The sequence below is a fragment of the Lupinus angustifolius genome, unplaced genomic scaffold (genome assembly GCF_001865875.1).
Source record: "Lupinus angustifolius cultivar Tanjil unplaced genomic scaffold, LupAngTanjil_v1.0 Scaffold_16_131, whole genome shotgun sequence".
Lineage (NCBI taxonomy): Eukaryota > Viridiplantae > Streptophyta > Magnoliopsida > Fabales > Fabaceae > Lupinus > Lupinus angustifolius.
Window position 1 is genome coordinate 4,919 of NW_017718978.1, and position 13,288 is coordinate 18,206.

Below are 13,288 nucleotides of genomic sequence, written 5' to 3' on the forward strand. Positions count from 1 at the left end.
CAGGGTCCCCTTGAAGAATGATTCTGGCATCCCCTCTCTTCATTGTCAATGTCATTCTCCCAAAATCAGCCTGGACTTCTCCCAAACTTGCCAACCACTCTAGACCCAGAACCACATCTACCCCTTTCAAAGCAAACAAGTAAAAATCTTGGGTTACCTGTAATTGTTGCATACTCAGGGTGAGGTTAGAACATCTTCCTCTACACTTGATGAGATGTCCATCCCCTACCTCAACCACATAGGCTTTGGTATCCTCCTTGGGTAAGTGCAAGAGCTCCACCAATTTCTTGGATATGAAGTTGTGGGATGCTCCACAATCAATGAGGATCACCACTGAATGATTGCCCAACTTACCCTCCATTTTCCAAGACTTAGTTGATGTGAAACCCTTCATAGAGCATAGAGAAAGCTGTAAAGAGTTAAAGGTCTCTACCTCAGGCTCCCCTTCCCCCTCTTCATCCTCATCATCCTCATCAGCCATCAATAACATGTGCAACTGCCTATTCTTGCATCTGTGGTCTCTGGAAAACGGCTCATCACACCTAAAACAGAGCCCCTTCTCCCTCTTCTCCTTTAACTCTGCACTGGTGAGCCTCCTAAAATCACCCCCCAACTTGGAAACAGCACCATCTGAGCTAGGTTTTGATGGAACAGATACACTCCCCACAGATGACCCCTCCTTTCTGTAGTTATTAGATACAGAGGGCTCCAAGGTAACCACCCTGTTATAGGAGTTGGATCTGGTTGACCCTGGTAGCCTCTGGTACCCTGCTTGAGCCTTCCTATTTACCACCTGGTTCCTCTGCTCAATTAATATAGCCTTCTGAATTAATTCTGGAAGAGTCTTGAGCTCATACAACCTGACTTCCACCCTTACTTCCTCCTTGAGCCCGTTTAAGAAAACTCCTCTAACAAACTCTTGATCAATGCCCCTTAAGGCCCCTGCAAACTTCTCAAACTCTTCCACATATGCCTCTACCCCACCTTCCTGCTTGAGTGATAACAGTAACTCAAAGGGGTTTTGAGCCATTGCTGGCTGGAAACGTCTTACCACTGCCAACTTGAAACACTCCCACGTAGGATAAGGGTTACATCCCTCCCACCATTGATACCAACTGAGTGCTCTACCATCCAGAGCCACCATCGTAGCCCTCATCTTTTCTGCTTCAGAAACAGAACGTAGTGAGAAGTATCTTTCTAACTTCTGCACCCACCCATAAGCATCATCCCCCGTAAAAATAGGGATTTCCAACTTCCTCCACCTATCATGGCCCGCATTTCTTGGATAACTGTCAACCTCCTCCTCATGCTCACTGCCTCCTCCAAACGAGTGCTCCTCTGGGCTCACACCCAGTTTGGTTGCCACTGCAAACATCAAATCCTCCAACTTCTTGGTGCGTGCTTCATACAATTCCAACTTCATTCTTATCTCCTCTCTTTCTTGTCGCGTGCCTCCTCTGTCCTGTCCCTCACTGTCATTCTCCTTAGCCATGCTACGAGTAGAAACCATACACCAATCCTAATTGCAGCGTGGTTGGACTCACAACCTCAGGCACCAGAATGGTGCTCTGATACCAGTGATAGACACTGGTATCCAAACGAGTAGAAAAAAGGAAGAATTAGAAGAGAAATGCCCCTAACACAGATTCCAAATTGGATCTGCTAGGGTTCTAGAATTTTTATTAGAAATGTAGGCAAGAATTACAAGAATTGAATTACAAGAATTGGATTCCAAATCAGTTAGCTACTAATCAAAAACTAACTACCTTACTAATCTAGCTACTTATTTATAGAATTCCCTTCCTCCCCCTAACTGCCATAACTGCCTTACTGGCAGTAAAAGGAAAGTTTGTTATTTAAGCCAAACTTTCCTTTTACCCCTTTTGTACACATTAATAACCCTTGGCTTGGTATGAGCCTTATCAAGTGCAGTGCAGGAGGCTCCCATCTAGTGGAGTTTGTGAATGGTATATACGCAGGCTTATCATCGCGAGTGAAGAGTCTGGTTTCAAGGTTTGAACCCATGGACTTCAGATCATAAGTCAAAATACATGAACCAATTATAGAAAGACAACTAACAGCCAAATGTTGAGGTCTCTGACCACCAAAAATATTATCCGCACAAATTTATCACCATAAACCATGAAATCTCAATTGGCAGAAGCTTCATAAGCTCAAAAGAAAGTACAGAAAAACAAAAGGCTCTATGATTGAAGCTAGTGAAAGGATTTATCACTGAGCTTCGAGATAATAAAAGCATCAGAAAGAAAGAGTTGTCTAAAATAAAATATTTGAGAACGCCAAACCAGTATAAAGTACAATTTAAATGTTGAGTGCCAGTGCTTGGTGTTCTTTACCTTGTAAGCCAGAGAAGTCCATTGGTACAACTGGATGATGACTTGGCAGTTTTAGTTTCAACTTCTACTTGTACCAAACTGTAGAGGTAGTTGAATCTAGATGGATTGGACGCATATTTAGATTCCAACCTCTGTCTTGAAAGTCAATATGGTATAGAGTGAGAATTTAAAGCAACCCAATAAAATGAAAAATAGATAAAAACAGGTGTCGAAGACATACGGATATGTTGCCACCTATGTCAGATTTAACAAGGGCCATAGCAGCTCCGAACTTATCTGCACATAAGAAAACCAATAGTTCTTCTAACCATGGCAGGTATTCATATTCATATGGTTCTACATTTGAGGTTTAACCAATCACTGAAGTATTAAACCACAAGAAAAAAGGTTCACAACCTACTATACTGCACATGTTCAAGCTGTAGAGTTAGTTTATAACATATTGGTTCTACAGATTTAATAGTTTTAAACTAAGAACGGCTACTTTTTTCTAAAAGCTGAAAGATAAATCATACCAAGGGCTTCATATAATATCGATACAAAATAGTTTTGTGAACTAAGATCAGCTACTTTTTCCAATTTAGATACAACTACATAAGTATGGGTTGTTTTTTAGTGAACTTGAGAGAAGCAGGAGGGATAAAACTACTAAGGTTTCATCTCAACCAATTGGCAATGTGAAGAGTATTCCAACAAGTACTTAAAACATTGTCGACATAATGAGGCACCTGTGACCAAATAAGAAAGAACATCTTTTGGCATGTGACAACCATAGAGAAGTTCGGCTCAGACAGATATTTAAAACATACCTGGGAGAATGAGACAGACAATGTGGGACTTACTTCCCAATAAAAACATAAGTCAAATATGGAAAAATCCACTTATATGGATCATATAAAGATCTAACAAACATTATATTGTTTACATGCTGGATAACACAAATTATTAGAAAATATTATTCATAATCCCCTTAAAAAATAAGCATGAAAAGGGAGAAAACATTCTGCAATTATCTGAAAAGACATGATTCCCTTTATTTTATGCTTGTCTTGTAACAATGACAAAGTAAGGGACCAAGATCGAGCACCTATAACAGGCAGTATATGCTTGCACACATCCAAGAAAGGCTGTGACAGAATTTCTCCCTGTTCAGACTTTACGGTCTTAATTCCTTCAATTGCAGGAGCGAAAACAGTTCCCTCCATTTTTGTGCTTCGCTGCATATAACATGGCCATAACACAATAAAGACATAAGTAAATGTTTAAAGATATCAAATCTACATCAAAACCACCACTGTCAAAGCATACAGATAAGTTCCTTTTCTTTTTTCCAAGCTGACAAATCTCCGAATGTGAAATCCAGGTAAGAAATTCAAAACTTTCACCCTCCGATATAGACATATAGTTAAATCTGGATTCAACTAAGGTGAATAACCACTCAAAAATTACTCCAGTAAGAGACACAAATATTTTCCATAATGCTTACAGCTATGTATGTATATCTAACTTTTATCTGATCATTGCATTTCATTTTCCCTAAACAATTGAGCTGAAATAGAAATAGAAATGTAAATGTAAATGGAAAGCAATACTACCATCTGTGATTAGATGGATGTGGAAAATTCAGGGTCCAGATCAAAGATCACAAAAATCAAAACTTTAACTCGTCTAGGAGGATAGATATACACAGTTTTATCCTCACATAGGAAGAGAGTGCTTCGAGAATTTGACCATATGACCTTCAGATCACACAACAAGCAAACAAACATTGAGGCTTGCCTCCAGATCACATAACATAGATGAACAATGATTTGACACACTATGAGTTGCTGAATTAATAAAAATCATAACCTTAACCAAACCAACCAAGGCATGAAATAAAAATGTCAGATTTGTTTCACTAGTGGCAGAATCAAACAAGAAAATGCAAAATTAGGACCGACCCAGCAACTGAATTGAGTTCATAAGCATAACAATTAAAGTAATTTTAGAAATTCACAATTTTTCACACAGTGATTCATTAACATGAAGAAAAAAACAATTTGAATTGAGAGAAACATACATGTATTTAACACTAACTGGTACGAGGGAACACCACGGTGATCTGAGTCTGAGAACAATTACTTAGCGTTACTAATTTTATTGTTCCGATTGCAATTTGAGAAAAGAGCAATTTTCGGAAAGTGATTGGATTCCAAAGGTGATGTGGAATTTGGAATTGCTATTTTAATTTCTCTAAATCCGAAAATTCCAATAAGTAAAATAAATAGTTTTTTTTTCATAAAAATAACAAGCAAATGCCCTTATGGTCGATGAGCTTATCAATTTGGCCAATTAATCTATCCAATTGTATTATGACGAATTATGTCCCTAAACTTCTAAAATTTGGAAGATTAGTCTATTAGTGTAAAGAATGATTAACGCATACAATTAGTACCACATATATTACACATGCAACTAAATTTAAATTTTTATAATTTGTTTACATAATGTCATATGCATTATATCAAAACAATCATTGAAATTAAACAATATTATATAACTAAATTTATTAAATATATTTATGTAATTTTAAGATAAGTAATACAACTTCCTTAAGAATATTTTTATATATAAAGTTATATACATACCCCTTCAAACATTTATACATTTTGCATCTCATTTCATAACAATAAATAGACGATGATAATTACTTTAAACTATTTATTTTTGTTTTAATGCATAATACAAATAGTGAATAATATTTTTGGGGGTAAAATTGTAAATCTTTGTGAAATAATATAATGATGAATATTATGAAATAGAGTATATTATTCTAACTCCTAAATGCTTTAAAATTTTATCTTCCTTTCTATATTGTTTTTGCCATTTTATATATATTGTAAATGGCATTGTGTTATTTAGCTTTAGGAAATACTTATTAGAAAATATTGTAAGGGAATCAACTCATAAATATATTGTATTCAGGATATATTATTTTAAACATAAATTTGATTTTTGTGAACAACATTTGTTGGAAAGATAATCATGCACCTGAAAGAGATTAGTTCAGGATACAAAATGGTGAGAGAATATTCTTTATAGTACAAAAAACATAAATGTAAATATTTTTATGAAAATGTATTATTACTCAAAACAAATAATTAATTTAAAATAAATGATTAACATCATTATTAGATTTCGCAAATGCAATAAATATAAGTTAGATTATTGAAATATATTGGTGGTAAGAAGACATGATGATTGCATTTGTTGGAGTGGGTTTGAATTCTATCTATGTCCTTATTATCATTTTAACTAGTAGGATATTAGTGCATTTGCATGGGTGACAATATATTTTACATTAATTTATTTAAAGAAAAAAACATAATTTATTAATGAAAATATTATTGAGGTTACTTAATGAAAGATGATGTTTATATATTTGATTGTTGAGGTAGATTTGTTGAAGAATGAAATGATATTAAATGTGTTATATAAATAAATAATTGCTATGAATAAAAGTTTGGAAGACGATATAAAATAAGTTGTAAAATACATGTTAGAGATTTTGGAATTTTTTTTATAAACCATATTTGTTGTTGTCTTTAATGATTGATCATCCTTATCATGTATGAATATCTGTAATTATTGAAGAATGAAGAAGATGACTTGTCACTCAAGCAAACTAGAAGCAATGCACCAGGATCAAGCCAAACAAGCCAGGGCCAATCAGGCCACGACCAGGGCAAAGCCATGAGCAAGGGACAACCAGGCCACGAGCAAGGCCAGGCCAGGCCAACTAGGCCATGAGCAAGACCAGGCCATGAGCAAGGCCACGACCAAGGCCACCACAAGGCCACAGAACAGAGCAACAAGGCAGAGCACATGCTCCCCTTGGAAAATCATCAAGCCCATTGGGCTAATCCTTTTCTAATTACTAAGCTATAATCATAAATATCAGAATTAATTCATTTTTAGTTAAGTTAGGTTAATATTCTGTAAGTTAGTTGTGTTACTTGCTTTACAAGTAAAGTTGTTATTTTGGTTAGTAAGCTTCTCGAAAGGTTCTTTCCTTGTATAAATACATGACCAATTAAGGGTCAAAATTAATGAGAAAATCATACAGTTCAACTAAACTTTTGTTATATGGTATCAAGAGCCATAAGCTCCTTTCGCTTCTACACAAAGAAGCATCACTGCCAAGCCTAGAATTCAGGCTAACAACAACAGAACAATGGCAGAGCAACAAGACATACAAGTTAGCATGAATCACAATGATTTCCAAAATCCCTTTTACCTACACCCAGGAGAAAGCCCTGATGCCATCTTGGCCACACCCCCATTGGATGGCAACAATTATCAATCTTGGAGTAGAACCATGAGAAGGGCACTGTCCTCCAAAAACAAATTCAAGTTTGTCAATGGATCAATCACTGCACCAGAACCATCAAGCCCCGAGTATGATGTGTGGGAAAGATGCAACAACATGGTTGTTTCATGGATCACAAGGAACCTTACACAATCAATTGCACAGAGCATAGTCTATATTGACAATGCTCAAGAGCTATGGACTGACCTCAAAGAAAGATTCTCCAAAGGAGATTACTTTAGGCTATCTGATCTAATGCAAGAAGTGCACTCAATCAAGCAAGGAGACAGAGCAATCTCCAACTATTTCACAGACCTGAAAACTCTATGGGAAGACCTTGAGACACTAAGGCCAATTCCCTCTTGCTTCTGCCAAAAAAAATGCACATGTGGAATGTTTAACATCATAAAAGGTCAAAGAGAGAATGAGTATGTGGTGTGTTTCCTAAAGGGATTGAATGAAGAATTAAATGCAACAAAGGGCCAAATTCTACTCATGGAGCCTCTGCCCTAAATGAACAAATTCTTCTCTCTTGTCCTTCAACAAGAAAGACAAGTCAGTGGACCAAATAATCCCAAGGCACTTCTAAACTTTGTAAACGAAAAAGCACCTAAGAGGAACAATGGTGGACAACAATGAAGAGGAAGGCCAAATGAACAAAGAAATGGTTTTACACAAGGCAGGGGAAGGTCTCCTGGAAGAGGATACAATGGACAAAGAAGTGGTGGAAATGGACTCAAGGTCTGCACCTTCTGTGGAAGGGAAAGACATACAGTGGAAACATGTTACTTCAAACATGGATTTCCACCAAACTTCCAACAAGGAAAAACTAGGCAAGAAGCAGGTGTCATCAATACTACAACAACATATGATCAGAAAATTGGCAATGATGAATCACAAGTCAATAACTCAGAAACCAATAGACTCAACTTCAGTGTAGAACAATGTGAGCAACTAGCAACACTACTCAAAAGTATGGGAAAACAAAGCATCAATCACAATGTCAATCAACTAACCATAGATCCAAATGGCATAGATCAAGATGATCAAGAAAGCCATCAACAATCAGGTAACAAGTCCTATTGGATACTGGATACAGGGGCAACAGATCATGTTAGCCCCGATATATCCAACTTTGCTACTCACCACATCATCAAACCAATAAAGATTGGTCTACCAAATGGGACCGTTGCAGAATGAATAAGATGACTTGTCACTCAAGCAAACTAGAAGCAATGCACCAGGACCAAGCCAAACAAGCCAGGGCCAATCAGGCCACGACCAAGGCAAAGCCATGAGCAAGGCCAGGCCAGGCCAACTAGGCCACGAGCAAGACCAGGCCATGAGTAAGGCCACGACCAAGGCCACCACAAGGCCACAGAACAGAGCAACAAGGCAGAGCACAAGCTCCCCTTGGAAAATCACCAAGCCCATTGGGCTAATCCTTTCCTAATTACTAAGTTATAATCATAAATATCAGAATTAATTCATATTTAGTTAAGTTAGGTTAATATTCTATAAGTTAGTTGTGTTACTTGCTTGACAAGTAAAGTTGTTATTTTGGTTAGTAAGCTTCTTGAAAGGTTCTTTCCTTGTATAAATACATGACCAATTAAGGGTCAAAATTAATGAGAAAATCATACACTTCAACTAAACTTTTGTTATAGTAATCATTCTTTTCTTTGAACTCTTGAAATAACTACATACAAATGGTCATGCCAGAATATTGGTGTAGGTAAATATAACTCTAGATTTTGTAATAATTAACCTTGAGATTTATTCATTATCATAGTATATGAAACAATTATGAGGAATTCTCTTTTGATAAGCTTGAAAAGTCATGGAGATTATGATGAAGGCATTGACATCCGAGGAATATATATTATATTTCCAATATTTTTCATATTTGTTTCAAGTACATGATTTGTCATTTTAGTGACACTCAATCTTGTACTATTACATAATCCTTCAGATTGGTCACTAATTTTCTCAATAACATAATTGAAGTTTCAACTTTCAACTTGATCTTATAATCGGAAAGACGAGAGGTTGTAAATGAGTTTAGAAATTTAGGAGTTAGTATATTGAATGTTTCACGTTTATTAGCATCACATATATCAACTGAACCTGAACTCAAGTTCATTGTCCTCACCTATAGTTATAGGTTAGAACATTTATTAGTATAACTTTAGTAAATCTATTATATGGAACATATAATCAACATCTCAAGCTATGACCAAGATACACTTTCTTGCATACCTACCATATAATTATTAAAAAGTTAAAGTCTTCAAGATACGCTTACTTGCATACCTACCATATAATTGTTAAAATCAATAAAATAGAGTAAATAAAATTGATGCTTACTATTATTGAGAAATTACAACCCTCTGAAACTACACTCAATTTTTCAACTTATGAAGTAGTTGGTGATGCTCCTGTAATGAACATAAAAATATCTAATTAGAAAAAAAAAATACCACATATCAAATAATTTCAATATAATGCTGGAATCTGAGGCCAAAATATAATCTTAGAAAATAGAAAAGGACATTAAAAAAAAATTCAATCTATGAACAATATTGAAAATGCAAGTTAAGGAATGGTTAAAGTTGAACATAACCCAATATGAGTTTGAATCTATACAATACTCTAAGTATTGAAGTTGGTCCATTAGTAGGTGATTCATCTCTTCTATCTTTGGAGCTTCCATGATGTCTATAACACTTTGCAACTCTTTTTTTGCTTCCAAACCTTAATGCTGAAGAATAATAAGGAACAAAGTAACTGTAAAACACCCGGAAGCTTTAATGGTGACTAACTATAATTAGAATGATAAACAAAGTCCTATATTTTGCACATTAGTTTATCCAAAACAGAAAACCCATTCTTTTATTCTTCTATTCATCCATATTGTAAAAAAAAAAATGCATTAATGAAATTAGACATCAATCCTGATAAAGATAAACATAAACATAAAATAGCAACAATTCTAAAATCAACCCATTTCCATAAACACCAAATGTCGAAATGAAATGCTGATAAGTATAATCTTAATATCATATTGTGATCTAGAGCCATATTTCCTAAGATGCTAACAATCACAATCTTTAATTTTCAAGATCTTATTAAACATAAGAATGTTGAACACATATAAAACTTAAACCACAATCATTCATACATTTCATCAAACACCTTAGAATCATTAACATAAAAATGACAAAATGTGAATAATACCTTAGGGTAGCATTTGCCACAATTGGAGCAGCGAATAAACTTGACTTGGCCACGACCATGCTTGAAGGGAAAATCACACAGAACAAAATTGTGAAGCTAACACAACCATCGGAAAAAACATAAAGATCTGAAATTTTTTATCTGGAAACTTTCGGATCAAGGAAGTTATGGAGTTTTAAGAAACATAAAAAGGTGAAGGCATGAAGAAAAATCCATACTACAAGCAAAAATGAAAATGCATACCTTTTGTGAGAAGGAGTGGAAAAAAAACAAAGGGAATGGAATACATTTTTAAAAAAAATATTTCAAGTGATAGATTCATACCTCTTATATCTTTCTGATTACAATTATTTTTTTGGAGAAAGAAGAGAGAAATGAGTTTAATTTGTTTTGAGATGAAGAAAGAAGAGAGATGAGTAAAGATTTTAGTAGCAACATAGAAGAACATAGAAGAGAGAGATTGATTAGTGAAGAGCTGTGTCTGGAAAACAAAATAAAGATCCACTGTTCAAACAAATTGTCATGTACACGTGTAAAGCTTAGGATGTTTATTTAGGAATTCAAAATTCAAACCACTTTTCAGATCTTGAAAATGACACAAATAACCCCTTTAACATATAGGTGTCAATAAGTGAGGATTGTCTATTATGGTAATAATCACAACCCCTTGTATTCTTATTATATAGATAGAAGATAGTAGATTTGTGAACAATAAATAGTGACATTGTCTTGAGAGGATAGCAGATTTGGGTAATATAACATGTTTATCTTAGTAAACATACAACTTTTTTTAGTCATATAATCAATCATCTCATATGCTAGTAGTAATATTATTTTCATATAAGATAACTGTAACTATAAATAAGTAAAAGCCCGTGTAAATTTCTCTATATGGCACTGATAATAATATAATATCTTGGAGCAACTTCTTGATTTGATGAACTGGAAATCTTTCACAATTTGTGCCTTGAGTAATAACATAAAATCAGCTCTTGTAGAATCTCATGCTGAAAAATAATTAAAGTGAATACACGATATGGTTAAGTTTCTCAAAATAGCAAATATGCATATTACAATACTATTAATCAAAGGTAGAACATATGCAAACATAGTATACCTCATCCTGTGATGATATCTTAGCCTCCTCTCAAGTTCAGTAATGACTTTTACTAAAGTTACTTACATGCAACCTTCACTTAAAAGTGAGTGTGATGCTAAAATGAATATAATGTGTGACTAACAATATTATTTTTATGAATGCCTAGTAAACATAAACTTATAGATCCAAGAAAACTTACTCTATATTAATTCAAATAGTGTAAATGATAGATATGACCAAGATGTATAGTAGTTCAAATAATTCAAAAGTTGTACGAAAATTATTGGAAAATTACTTAATTTATCCAATAAGCTTGATGAGATAATGACATACTAAACAAGCGTGGAAAAATAAGTTTCATTGAGTAAAATACACATTATAAGGGCTCATAAAAATGTAGTAAATAAAGTACAATGGCTTAGAGAGTGAAAATATATGCTTAACTAAAATGATATACTTTTCATGTTAGAGGTTTAAGTTACGCATACATTGTTGAATCATCCAATTTACATGTCCTAGTTAAATCATTAACTTGGGTTCGATAATTTGCAAGAGCATATTATCATGTGTCATTTTTGGTGCAGGAGGATCTTCCTCTAGTCCCATTGTTCCCCCAAATTAACCTTATCATTAGGGGTGGCAATACGGGCCAGCCCGACCTAGCCCGTCAGAATATGGGTTGGCCCGACCCTTATTGTTAAAAGGGCTCAAAATGCCGGCCCGACTCATATTTGGTAGGGCTGGCCCGTTTTGTTTTTTTTTTCAAAACACTCATTAAAGCTTTTAGAAAAAAATAATAATTCAAAGAATTCATAAATGTCTTTTAAAACAAAAAATCACAAAATAAAAGACACAACAATCTCATAATAACATATTGCATTAGTACAAAACTTGTAAATCCTAAACAATAAACCACCATAGTCTTAAACTTTTAGACTCATAGTTCACAATAGAACTTATAACTCCTAAGTTTTAAAAAGTGTATAAGAATCAAAACTATTATATTATAAATCAATCACAATAAAGTATATATATTACTCAATTTAATTTGAATTTGACTACATTAAAAATATAAATTGAAACTCTGTCGAATTCAATTAATTTTCCAAAAGGAATCTAAATCAGTAGTTCTATTTGAGTTTTCAATTTTCCATTTCAATTAATTAAATGTTTAAATTTGATTCAAATACCCCTAATTGTTAGTGAAACTCCACCTTTATCTGATAACAAGTATAATAGTTGGATAAGAGTGAAGATAATAGATAAGTACATAATGAGATATTAAATGTTCATTTTACAAAGAGAAAGAAGAATCATATGCTTAAGCATCCAAACATAAGTTTAAATTGTGAAATTTTAATATTAATTACAATAAGCAACATGATAGACAAATGAACTTTAATTTTAATGTTGGCTGGCTAGGCCAGTCAGACCCGACCCTCCATGGTCCGTCTAAAATACGGGCTTTTGGGCTAAAACCCTCAGTCCGACTCGCTAAAAACACCTATCTGAACGGGCTGGCCTGTCGGGCCAAGCCCATTTTTCCATCCCTACTAATCATGCACTTTCTTATCATGCTTGGACAAAATCTAATTGTTGTATACTTGGATTGTGATGAGGTTATTCAACAATAACTATTGCTCCTCCAAAATTTGCTTCATGCCTCCCTAAATTTTTAATTTGCCCAAAAAAATGTTAACTTTTTCCATGATGTTATCTTTTTAGTAAACATTAAACTCAAAAAGCAATAGATAAGTTTTATCCACTAAGACTGTTATCAATAACACCAAAATATATGCATACCTAAGATAACACCAAAAATGTTATCTTGAATTAAAAAACAGTAAATAAGCTTCATGGAGTAAAAAGACCAAAAAAAATGTTAAATTTTTCCATAAAAATATTATCCTTTTAGTAAATAGTAAACTAAAAAAGAACAAATAAATTTGATCCACTAAAATGTTATCAATAACACCAAAATAACATGCGATAACACCAAAATTGTTATCTTGAACTAAAAAATAGTAAATAAGTTTTATGGAGCAAAAATATCCAAAAAATGTTAACTTTTTCCACAATTTTTTTTTATCTTTTTAGTAAATGAGATAATGTGATGATAAAGAAAGTTGAGTGTATGAGATAATGTACATATAAGAAGTTGCAAAGAAAAATCATATATGTGAATGAGTAGCCATTGGTCGATTTAATGGATGAAGATATTGTGCTTGGGATGAAGGAGGGAGA

The 13,288-nt window shown here is 34.0% G+C and overlaps 1 protein-coding gene across 1 annotated transcript; it reads right to left on the reverse strand.

The window, feature by feature from the left end:
* Window positions 1-2,003: 2,003 nt before the first annotated feature.
* On the reverse strand, window positions 2,004-4,591 carry LOC109338023 (glycolipid transfer protein 1-like). The gene is made up of 4 exons (XM_019575152.1): window positions 4,420-4,591; window positions 3,445-3,574; window positions 2,578-2,633; window positions 2,004-2,488 (listed from the first exon to the last, which is right to left on the reverse strand). The coding sequence occupies exons 2-4, from the start codon at window positions 3,560-3,562 to the stop codon at window positions 2,354-2,356; spliced, it is 309 nt and encodes a 102-aa protein (XP_019430697.1). The 5' UTR covers window positions 3,563-3,574; window positions 4,420-4,591; the 3' UTR covers window positions 2,004-2,353.
* Window positions 4,592-13,288: the final 8,697 nt, after the last annotated feature.